The sequence below is a fragment of the Macaca nemestrina genome, chromosome 18, assembly GCF_043159975.1.
Source record: "Macaca nemestrina isolate mMacNem1 chromosome 18, mMacNem.hap1, whole genome shotgun sequence".
Classification (NCBI taxonomy): Eukaryota; Metazoa; Chordata; class Mammalia; order Primates; family Cercopithecidae; genus Macaca; species Macaca nemestrina.
This window is the reverse complement of record NC_092142.1, coordinates 68,773,031-68,785,659: the sequence shown is the minus strand read 5'-3', so window position 1 is coordinate 68,785,659 and position 12,629 is coordinate 68,773,031. Positions and strand designations below refer to the sequence as shown.

Genomic DNA, 12,629 nt, shown 5'->3' with positions numbered 1-12,629 from the left:
GCATGAGCTACCGCACCTGGCCAGAGACCATTTAAAAAAAAAAAAAAAAATTTAGCCTCTTTCTTTACAGAGCTAATTCTGAAAACAGAGAAAATGGATTTTACTTTTAAAAACTTAGTAGCTGCCTCCAGAAGGATGGAATATTAGACAGCCACTAAGAAGTATGTTACCACATTGAATGATATGTGAAAAACGCTCATGATATGTTAAGTAAAAAGCAGATTACAAAACAATGGGTACACTATTTTTTCAATTTTGCCCAAAAAAGACTGGGAAGACACACATTAAAATAGTGGTTATTTCCAGGAAGTTGGTTTTTATTTATTTATATTTATTTAATTTTTTTGAGACAGAGTCTCGCTGTGTCACCCAGGTCTGAGTGCAATGGCGCTACCTCAGCTCACTATAACCTCTGCCTCCTCGGTTCAGGTAATTCTCATGCCTCAGCCTCCTGAGTAGCTGGGATTACAGGCATGCACCATTACCCCAGCTCATTTTTGTACTTTTAGTAGAGCCAGAGTCTTACTATGTTGCCCAGGTTGGTCTTGAACTCCTGGCTCAAGAGATCCATCCACCTCAGCCTCCCAAAGTGTTGGGATTATAAGCATGAGCCACTGTGCCAGGCCAGAAGTTGGTTTTTAAAGGGCATGTTTTTAGCTTTTTATTACCCTGTGTTTTCAACGTGTTTTTTTTTTTTTTTTTTTTTTTTTTTTTTTTTTGAGACAGACTTTCGCTCTTGTTGCCCAGGCTGGAGTGCAATGGTGCAATCTCATCTCACTGCCGCCTCTGCCTCCAGGGTTCCAGCAATTCTCCTGCCTCAGCCTCTCACGTAGCTGGGACTACAGGCATGCACCACCACTCCTGGCTAATTTCTATATTTTTAGTAGAGATGGGGTTTCACCATGTTGGCCAGGCTGGTCTCAAACTCCTGGCCTCAGATGATCTGCATGCCTCAGCTTCCCAAAGTATTGGGATTACAGGCATGAGTCACCATGCCTGGCCCCTTTTTCAACTTTCTTATATTGACTAAGTACTATTTTTATAATCAGTAAATTCTTTCCTTTCCTCCTCTACTATACATATTTACTTTTATAATTGTCTTTTTTTTTTTTTTTTTTTGAGACGGAGTCTTGCTCTGTCACCCAGGCTGGAGTGCAGTGGCGTGATCTCAGCTCACTACAAACTCCGCCTCCCGGATTCAAGCAATTCTCTGCTTCAGCCTCCCAAGTAGCTTGGATTACAGGTGCCTGCCACCACACCCAGATAATTTTTTGTATTTTTAATAGAGACAGGGTTTCACCATCTTGGCCAGGCTGGTCTTGAACTCCTGACCTCATGATCCACCCACCTTGGCCTCCCAAAGTGCTCGGATTACAGGTGTGAGCCACCGTGTCCAGCCCCCCCTTTTTTTTTTTTAATAATTTTCAAAAGTTACAAGTTAAAAAATATTAATGAGGCCAGGCGTGGTGGCTCACGCCTGTAATCCCAGCACTTTGGGAGCCTGAGGTGGGTGGATGATTTGAGGTCAAGAGTTCGAGACCAGCTTGACCTACATAGTGAAACCCCATCTCTACTAAAATACAAAAATTAGCCAGGTATGGTGGTGGGCGCCTGTAATCCCAGCTACTCGGGAGGCTGAGGGAGGAGAATCGCTTGAACCCAGGAGGTGGAGGTTGCAGTGAGCTGAGATCATGCCACTACATTGCTTGGGCAACAAAGCACAACTCCCTCTCCAAAAAAAAAAATTTACAAAATATTTCTCAAAATGTCTTTTTTCCAAGTAACCTTTTACCAGTCTATTTAAAATGGCTTTCAAAAGGAAACTGAAAACCAAGTAAAGTCTTTAGCAACTATCCAATACACAAATAATTACAACATAGGTCTACCCCATACAAATATATTTCCTGCTGTTATGATTCAGTTTTACAACTGAAGGTCCTTTACGCAAGGCTTAAGGAAAAATAATTTTTAAAACTTAAATGTACAAGATGAAAAACACATAATCTAAATCTAAAGATATATATTTTTTAAATACAGGAAAATAACAACCAATGGTGAATTTAAACCAGCAATACGCGTTTCACATCAAGATGGAATAAGGCACTTCATAGCCTCTGCTGAACAGTTTCTTGGCCGGGTGCAGTGGCTCACGCCTGTAATCCCAGCACTTTGGGAGGTCAAGGTGGGCGGATTACCAAAGGTCAGGAGTTGGAGACCAGCCTGGCCAAGATGGTGAAACCCTGACTCTACTAAAAATACAAAAATTAGCTGGGGGGGCGGTGGCAGGTGCCTGTAATCCCAGCTACTTGGGAGGCTGAGGTAGGGAGAATCACTTGAACCTGGGAGGCAAAGGTTGCAGTGAACCGAGATAGCACCACTGCATTCCAGCCAGGGCGGTAGATGGAGACTCTGTCTCAAAAAAAAAAAAAAAAAAAAAAGTTTCTAAAGCAAACATTAAGAAGGTGGAATTCAGGAAAACAAATCAAATCGTAGTTTTTATTTTCAATGTTACTATTATAAACCCAAAAAAGTAAGTCTTTGGCCAGCTTTCAACTTGGCTTTGATATCCCTGCCTTTACCGTGGGAATTCTTTTTTTTTTTTTTGAGACGAAGTTTCGCTTTGTTGCCTAGCTTGGAGGGCAGTGGCACAATTTCGGCTCACTGCAAACTCCACCTCCTGGGTTCAAGTGATTCTCCTGCCTCAGCCTCCCAAGTAGCTGGGATTACAGGCATGTGTCACTACGCCCAGCTAATTTTTGTACTTTCAGTAGAGACAGGGTTTCGCCATGTTGGCCAGGCTGGTCTCTAACTCCTGACCTCAGGTGATCCACCAGCGTCACACTCCAAAAGTGCTGGCATTACAGGCATGAGCCACTGCACCTGGTCCAACCATAGGAATTCTTTAGCAAAGGGTAAAAGAGTTAATTTTAACCCACAACCATTCTGAAGTAGTGTCCTTTTTTATTCATAATATTTAAAACATTTTAATAAAATACTCAAAATCTTCTGTACGTTAGAAACTGAACAATTCTCCTGCCTAACACAAGAGTGTAATATATAATGAAAAATTCTTACTAAGTACTTACGCCAGTGTCATGTTGTTGCTAGGATCAAGGCCGACTTCTATAACAGTAGTGCCTTCAATGTCCACTTCTTTGCAAGGAGTTGTATTTCGTCCAGTTACCCTGCAGGCCTGATAAAATCCATGTGGTTTCACTCGTCCAGAGTCGTTGCCCACAAACACTTGCAACACTACAGGTTCATTATGGCCTTCCAGCTGAAACAAGAAAACATGCAACAGAAATACTAATTAGCATTTCAAATAATCTAATTATAAAATCAAATATTTAAGACCAAATCCTATACTTGTAACTGAATTACATTTAAAAATATTTAAATCTTCAAGAAAAACAGAGGTAAAACATTTTCATAAAAGAGTTGGCTAAATTCCTGAAGTAAGTCATAGTTTTAATTCTGTAATAACCATACTTAAATTATAAATTTAGATGTTAGATGATAAATTACCATTTATAATTTATTTGTACAAGCAGATGAGAATGAATACACAGTACTTTAGGTAGCATTTGGGTTGCTCAGGACCTACCACCATAACAATGGAAAAACTCACGAAACTGTTAGTGGCATCATCATCATCATCAAATGAGAGTACATATACCGTATTTTTATTCTACTAAAGCTACTTGAGTAGAAAAGTATGAGTGCAGCTATATGAATAACAAGGAAATGAAGCTCATTTTCATGGACTAGATACATACATATAACATCATTAAATCCTGGGATAAAACATTATGGTCTGAGAGATTGCCAGTTCAAACGGGGATCTATGGCTCATTACAGGTCTCTAGCAAGCCTTCATAAATTAAATTATAATTTGTATGCTGAAAAATAAATAAATATTTAAAATAGCATTTGGGAACAAATGTTTCCAATCCTGATTCTTGATAAGGCTTATAGTTAAACATTGAAGCCGCTAATATAGAATGCAGAAAATCACAAAGTAAATTGTACAATGCATGCCAAACAAAGTGCTTAAAAAATTCACACATGCCTTACAGCTGTATCTCTACAAAATGGTATCATAATGAGGAAAATAAGCAAACCCCAGTCAAATTGCTGGTCAGCAGAACCTAGAACAGTGCCTGGCACATGGAGAGTGCAGTATTTGTTGAATGAATGACTAAACAAATTTTTAAGGTCAATTCATTCCCTATCATAGTTAAGCAATTAATCTAACAATACTTCTAACTAGACAAAACATAAAGTCAGGGCAATTAGGTTAAACGTAATGACCAAACTACCAAAATATCTGGCTAGACAAATATTTACACAAAGCATAACATAAATTTCTCACTTGCCTGTTACCTGTCCTGGGTTTGAAGGATTGGGTGTGGGTTAAGGCAGTAAGTAGTGAAGAAGGGTAGGCTTGATATCGTACACATGACTATTAACCAACCTTATAAATGGTGGCAGACACGTTTCCTGATTGATCCAGAGAGTTTCAATCATAATTTCATTCAAGTATAAAATGAAAGGCAGTCCACCTCTACTCCTAACTTAAAATACTGTTTAAATAATATATTTATACAAATTGTATTTAATAAGAATCTACCATGTGACTAGCCAAAATTCCTCCCTATTTAGTCTTTTGCAAGGGGTAGGGACACTTGTTAAGTCTTCTCCCCATTCTCCCATTTTTTTGAGGTTTGTCTTCAAAGACAAATATTCTTTATAACAAGATATCCTAGGTGTTAAGTCCCTTTTAACTTTTAGTCTCAACTTTTAAAAAAATTAAGACTCAATTGATATCCCATTTCTTTTTTTTCCCTCATTTCCTTCTTTCCCCCTGTACTTGAGTGGATGCAAATAATATCCCATTTCTTAAACCAAAGCCTTAAGTATTAATCAATTCTTTTCTCAGTACAATAGTCTTGATTACTTAACCATCTCAAAAACCTTATTTTCAAAGTTCTCAATAATTTCTACTCTATTTCTTTGAATTCACTTTAATATTTCTTCCTGCAAGGTGGGAGGATCACTTGAGATCAGGAGTTCGAGACCAGTCTCACCAACATGGTGAAACCCAGACTCTACTAAAAATACAAAAATTAGCTGGGCCTGGTGGCACACACCTGTGGGTCCCAGCTACTCAGGTGGCTGAGGCATGATTACTTGCACCGGGGGACAGAGGCTGCAGTGAGCTGAGATTGCACCACTGCACTCCAGCCTGGGTGACAGAGTGAGACTGTCTCAAAACAACAATAAAAATTCTTTCTAAATATAAAGTTTGAGATGAATCTAATTCAAATATCAAATATGAGGGAAGAAAATTCAAGATTTGAAAATATTTTACTTTTCAGGACATATTCCCCTTTACATTTTAACTAAAATTCAAATGAAAATAAAGTAAATACCTTTACTGTAGGAAAGCCTTGCTGTGTTCTATCTTTTACTGAGCCGCGGCTGCCCTCAGTCAGGTACCGAGCTCGATGCTGTGTCTCAGGTTGCACAACTATCTTCAGCTCCTTTCCCTCACTTTTAACAGGATATTGTCCACACAACATAGGGCTCTTCTTTACTCCAGTTCCTTTTTGGTTTTCCAATGTTCTGAGAAATCAGAGCACAACATGGAGAAAGTATCAAAAAGAGTTTTTTGATTAAAAAAAAAAAAAAAAGCAGCCATCTAAGACAAAGGAAGAAACAGAACTGGCAATAATAGTAAAAACAACTATTTAGCTTGCTGGCAAAATAAAATATTGCCTAAGGGAAGATACATGAGCCAAGTATCTTTAAAAAGATTTTGTAAAAAAGTTTACTATATGATGCAAAAATAAAAGAAAGTACGTTTGACAGAAAAGAAAATGAACGTAAATGAGTGGTAGGAGGAAGGGAGGAAGATTGACTGCAATAAACTGAAACTAATACAAAAGAATAGTTAATGTCACTCTAACCTTTCACACTGTACTTCAGTCAAAATAAGATTTAAAAATTCCATGTATGCATTCCATATATAAATTCTAAATTTTATATAAAGCTATAAGATTAACTACTGTTATTTTTTAATTGCAAAGTAAAAGAAAAAAAGTGAGGGTAGCAAAAGCAAAAATCAAACCCCCAAAAACCCTACATACCCCCATACAAAATGGCCTACAAACCAAATGAAGGTATATGTAGCTTATTCTTTTGGGTTTCCTTCTCAGTAAATCAAACTGAAGAAATTATATAAAAAATTAGTGATTCAATTTTTATGGGGAAATTAGCTTTACTCTAAACAATCTTTTCTAGGAGTGTGATTTTTCAGATTATTTTTATTTGTGATTAGTTAAGTAATTAAAGCTCTCAATAAAAATTTTACAATCTGGGCTTGACAGCACCAGCATTCTACCTTTTTTTTTATTTTTTGAGACGGAATTTTACTCTGTCACCCAGGCTGGAGTATAGTGGCACAATCTCAGCTCACTGTAACCTCTGCTTCCTGGGTTCAAGTGATTCTCCTGCCTCAGCCTCCCAAGTAGCTGGGATTACAGGCGTGTGCCACCACACCTGTTTTTATATTTTTATTAGAGATGGGGTTTCACCATGTTATCCAGGCTGGTCTTGAACTCCTGACCTCAGGTGATCTGCCCACCTTGGCCTCCCAAAGTACTGGGATTACAAGCGTGAGCCACTGCGCCTGGCCCTTATTGTTTTTAGTTATGCTTTTAACATTTATTTATAATGCATTTGCTATGTGGAATATATGTTCAAAGGAAAACAGTATCCCAAATGGTGGTTATGACTTCAGGCGAACACATTTAATCTGTAAAATAGTTGAAGCACTGCAAATACATAATAAAAATAAGTAAAAACAATATTGCTAGTTATCTTTCCTTCTGAGCAACGGAGTGGTGGCTCACACCTGTAATTCCAGCACTTTGGGAGGCCAAGGCGGGTAGATCACCTGAGGTCAGGAGTTCGAGACCACCCTGGCCAACATGGTGAAACCCCAACTCTACTAAAACTACAAAAAATTAGCCAGTGGCAGATGCCTGTAATCCCATCTACTCTGGAGGTTGAGGCAGGAGAATCACTTGAACCCAGGAGGTGCAGGGTTGCAGGGAGCCCAGATTGTGCCATTGTACTCCAGCCTGGTCAACAAGAGCAAAACTCCATCTCAAAAAACAAAAAAACAACAAAAAAACAAAATTCACCTATGTTTTTAAATAAAGTCAGGGTCATAGCTTTCTCTGTGACCCCCCTAGTCCTAAGTTTTGACTCACATCAAAGATCCAGGAGCCAGATGACTGTGAAGAAAAATCTCCTCTAAAAGCAACCAGATCCCAGTAGGAATATTATGACTTCAAACACAGAGGAGCTAAGCAGGCTTAAACCTGGCTCTAATGTTTACCCCTCTAGCTGTAACCAAGTTGTTGCCTCAATCATCAAGAACAAAGTGAGAAAGGCACTATCTTCAATGGAAATGGGGAGTAGGTTGAATTGTTGGCTAAGAAAGGGGCAAAAGAATGGAACAAAGAAGGACTGAAACTAGCACAGGAATTCAGTAAGACTGATAGATAAGAGGAAGAGTTCTCAAGGTGCAATACTGTGCTTAATCATCTTCATATTCCCTGAACCTGATAGAGTTCCTGAAACATAAAAGGTGCTGAAGAAATCTTTGTTGATGAAGGCAAATAATAAGAAGAAAGGGACAAAGAAAGGAAAGCAGAGAGATAAAGGAGCTTCTGTAATATTAAGATGAGAAAGACCTAAGATGAGAAAGGTCCTAAATGGACAAGGAATGCTATTCGTGCAAGTTTGACATAAGTAGGTCAAAGATTACTTGTGCAAGTCATTTAAAAGGCCCTGGAAGAATAAATTCTATGAACATAAGTATCAAGTTGAAGCTGGAACAATGGGCAATAAACCCTGTTGTTCTTTTCATCATTCTGGGTACAGATTCAAACATTTGGTCTAACTAGTGTGCAGTTCCTCACACATGAAAGTCTATGATATTTTGTTTTATACTAATCTTAAAGTAAAAATATTCATTTATTGAAATGATGTAGAAATATCCCCCAGATACACATACAAAGAGATGAAAAAAAATACTGCAAAACGGTAATAGCAGGTTTACTGAGTGACTAGATTATGGGGTTTTCTTGTATTTTTCAAATACTTGTAATTCATATCTATTAATTTTATAATAGAAAAGGGAAAATTTTAGTTTGAAATATAAGGAAAATTCATACAGCATATTAACTTGGCAAGACATGTTTTTATACTCACGCTAGTCAAGCTAATATTTATAAGGGCAAATAAATGAAAATGAGTTTTACTCGTCTAGCAAAACAAATGATCTCACTTGGGATGAAGACTATTGAGTGAGTATACACATTATGGCTTAAAAAAGAATATCATATGTAATTAAGCAATTTCTAAAATGGTACTTTAGAATTCCTTAAAACTATCTTTATTTTCTAAAATGTAAAAATGGAATATATACATATTGAGATGTATAGACATGTAAAATCATGAAAACATCCACTAACACTTAGAAACGTAGTCAAGTTACTAATTTTTAAGGCATGATGGCTTAAGAAAAAATAAAGTAGCAGTCAGTTACATGGGATTTTACCATGTAAAATCCAAAAAGGAAAATCCACCATCATTGCATATTCTATTCACAAGTCTTAAAATGACATTCTAATTTATGTGTGCTGCATAATCCTTCTGGTGGTCTATATCAAAAAAAATAATTTTCACTACAAAAAGCCTAAAATAGGTTTCACATCCAGATGACATCATATCTTAACTTATAGAAATATCTAGAAGAGACATGGGGCAACTGATTCTCAGGACACTTAGTTGAGAAATTTAAGAATGATATGGCTAGGAATATTCAAATACTAAGCTTTTTTGTAAAAAAAAAAAAATGGTTTTATTCTTTTTTTTTTTTTTTTTTGAGATGGAGTTTTGCTCTTCTTGCCCAGGTTGGAGTGCAATGGCGTGATCTCGGCTCACCATAACCTCTGCCTCCCGGGTTCAAGTGATTCTCCTGCCTCAGCCTCCCGAGTAGCTGGGATTACAGGCATGCACCACCATGCCCGGCTAATTTTGTATTTTTAGTAGAGACGGAGTTTCTACACATTGGTCAGGTGGGTCTCGAACTCCCAACCTCAGGTGATCCGCCTGCCTAAGCCTCCCAACGTGCTGGGATTACAGGCGTGAGCCACTGCGCCCAGCCAAGTTTTATTCTCTTATTAGACTCTAACATTTTAGTCATATAAAAATGCTATTTTCATCTACAAGCTATCAGATTTCTATGTGGTATCTTGAAGATCAATAAACTGCTGTATATATTTTAAAGTACATTTTCTAAATACTTAGTATGATATAAATTGTAATTTTATGGCACATTAGATCTAAGGCTATATTCTTATCTCTCAAAACATTTTAAGATTTTTTTCACTGTTGAAGAATACAGGCTTTTAGCTTGACATGCTCTGAAAAATTATTTTTAAGGCCTATTTTTCTATATATTCAGGTATGATTTCATCCTTTCCTCAACATAGTTGTTATAAATTCCAATTTTAAACTTCTTCCATCATTTCCATATACTAGTTTTAAATTTTTTTAAATTACCTAAGAAGCTGGACACTTCTTCTGCTTGATGGAGTTTCTGCTCCATGAATTATTTCATGAAAGAGACTGTCTTGACCAATTATACTTTCCCTGGGTAACCTCAAATCATTTCTAAGATACAGCTATCATACAAACGTAGAAGCAGAAAAGATGAAGGTCAAGATATTTAATTAGCAACTGCAAATCACTGTGTTTATTAGTCATAAGTAAAAATTATATTTGCTCTAAATTTGAACCTTCAACATTCATTTTGATATAAAAATGAAAATTTATCTTCCAGAACTTTATATTAAAGACTTTCTCCACTAAAGCATAAATAAACACACATACATAATTAAATGATATTCATGAGCCTTTTAGATCTGTACTACTATCACAGTTACTTTTAAGTATTTACCTCCTGTATTCATTACATTTCAGAGCCTTATTTTATAAGTAATAGTTCTACAAATATTATGTTCTGAAATTCTTGACTTTATTAAATGGCAACATTTTAGGAAAGAGTATATCTTGTTTTCTTTTAAGTAATTTACTAATCTGGACTTTCTAAAACTGAAAAGCATTTAAATATTCATTTTCATTTAACTACATCACCCCAAAGGAGGTAAAGAAGCAGTGTAGAGTAATTATTGCTTAAAGGGTAGATATTACTTTTTAAAACGAACTGAGGGAGTGCTTAAGGGCAAGTTTAATATACATTAAGAATATTCTCTATAATATTCAACTGGATTTTTAACTGAAAAAAGATTAGTGATGTCATCAAGTAGTAAACCAATCTAAAGCTTCCTGACCACTTTTTGTGTAAAACTGAAATTGTAGGAGATCCTGGGTCCTAGCGAGTTAAATTTTAACAAATTATTTTGAATGTACTATAGAAAAATCTAATTTAAAAGTCTAGCAATTAAATATTACAATAAAATTACTAAAGGAATTAAAAATAAGTCATACTAGTCTGCATTATAGCAGTGAATATTCTGTAACATAGCTATTGAACTATATTAGTGGGTAGTGTGACTGACAGAGATGAAAGAAAACTCAAACATGTACCATGATCCTGTTTCATCACCCTCTAAAGAAGTAACCCAGAATCACAGAAAAAAAATGAGTGATTTAAAAAAAATATTGAATCTGCACAGTGTATTAGTATCAAAGGAAAAAAGCTTATGATACATGAATCTAAATGATGAGAATCAAACTATCAATTTAGTTTTTTCTTGTTTTCATCAATTAAAGAGAAAAAAATTTAAGTCTAAAATCTTCTAAAAAATGTAAACCATATGAGGACACAATGTGAAAGAGAACACAGCTCTTAGTGACTGAGTTGTTTTTGATAGAGTCGTTACATTGCTAGTTATTTCTATGAGGAAATATATATATATAGATACACATTTTTTTTTTTTCTTTTTTTTTGAGATGGAGTTTTGCTCTTGTCGCCCAGGCTGGAGTGCAGTGGCATGATCTCGGCTCACTGCAGCCTCCACCTCCCAGGTTCAAGCGATTCTTCTGCCTCAGCCTCCCGAGTAGCTAGGGTTACAGGCATGTGCCACAATGCCCAGCTAATTTTTTTTGTATTTTTAGTAGAGATGGGGTTTCACCATGTTGGTCAGGCTGGTCTCGAACTCTTGACCTCAGGTGATCCACCTGCCTGGGCCTCCCAAAGTGCTGGGATTACAGGCGTGAGCCACCGCGCCTGGCTGAGTAAAAATATTTTCAAGTCCTTTTAAAATATAAATTCATTTGAAATTTAAGTTATTTCAAAACAGATTATTTTCATTTTCTACTACCTAACTATACTGGTAATAAGATATCTATTGCTAGAATCTATGATTATTTTATTTTCTAGCTAGTAAAAGTTGGTAATTTTAAGTTAAAATTTTCAGGTATTTCAATGATAAAATTAGCACTGTTGCTTTATATGCAAACTTGAGCTGAGCAATTAGGAAAAATTGGGAATGTTTTTTTGTTTGTTTGTTTTGCATAATGGTGATAGAATTTTAAAAAATGTGAATACCAACCCATTTCCCGCTTTTGAGTTGCCTTTGTTGTCCGTGGTAAGCTGAGAAAGCACATAGTGAGGTGCTTTGGCACTGTCGGCATCAAATATATCCATATTAGATTCTTCACAATCTCGTCGTTTGACCCCCGGCCTCTGCTTTGGATTTCGTTTTCGTGATTTACGAGGTACCTCAGTGTTATCATTGTAGGAACTGGTGCTCATGTTACTGAAGTTGGAGGGGGAATCCTCCATCCACATACTGCAGCTCTGCTCAGATTCCAATCCACACCCCTCATCCTGGCAGGACATCCGACTGTTATCCAGCAAGTCCTCAGGTGGTGGTGAGATGTACAAGACTGTGTGCCTCTTCGGTGTTGATGGATGCTGCTGAACTGTGTTACTGGTTAACTGCTTTTCACTTACCCCTCTGTTACTTACCCCCACGGCTGAGGAGCAGCTCTCCACTTGCATAGCCTTGCTGTCGGTGACTGAGGTAGAATAAATGGTAGGGCTGGAAGAGGTGGTAAAGGAGCTGCAAGCACCGCCCATGGAGGAAGAGGAGGGAGCTGAAGAAGCATCTGCAGTGTACAATTCAAGAGTAAATACACTATACATGTTTTCACCTATGCTGGCTAGCAGTCCCATTGAAAATGTGATTTGTGAACTGATTGTTTTTCCCCAAAATGAATAGTCAGAATTTGGTTACGTTTTAGAATACAAATGCTTCAAGCAATATAAGGCCTAAGAAATGCAATTTTAAAAAATGCCCAAATAGCATTATTTTACTTGTGTTACAATCAATAGATTTTTTAAATCTCATTTAATGTTTTAAGCTGTAAAGCAAAAATAAAGCTTTTATTGCCTCAGCTGGACATTCTATTGAATTTTAATCATTTAAAGTAATAAAGAAAACCCCAATATGAAATATATGCTTGTGGTCCACATTCAATGCCAATTAAATAATTCATTATAGAATTTGAAAAGTGGGACTGTG

At 36.6% G+C, this 12,629-nt stretch overlaps 1 protein-coding gene across 9 annotated transcripts in view; it reads right to left on the bottom strand.

Moving 5' to 3' along the window:
• LOC105491350 (nuclear factor of activated T cells 5) overlaps window positions 1–12,629 on the bottom strand; it is a 141,735-nt gene that overhangs the window by 45,578 nt on the left and 83,528 nt on the right. For all 9 annotated transcript variants that reach the window (XM_071084837.1, XM_071084838.1, XM_071084839.1 and 6 more), the window contains 3 exons: window positions 11,655–12,213; window positions 5,433–5,625; window positions 3,087–3,277 (listed from right to left, as the gene is read on the bottom strand). In XM_071084837.1, the coding sequence (XP_070940938.1) occupies window positions 3,087–3,277; window positions 5,433–5,625; window positions 11,655–12,213 (943 nt within the window). The remainder of the gene's footprint in view (window positions 1–3,086; window positions 3,278–5,432; window positions 5,626–11,654; window positions 12,214–12,629) is intronic.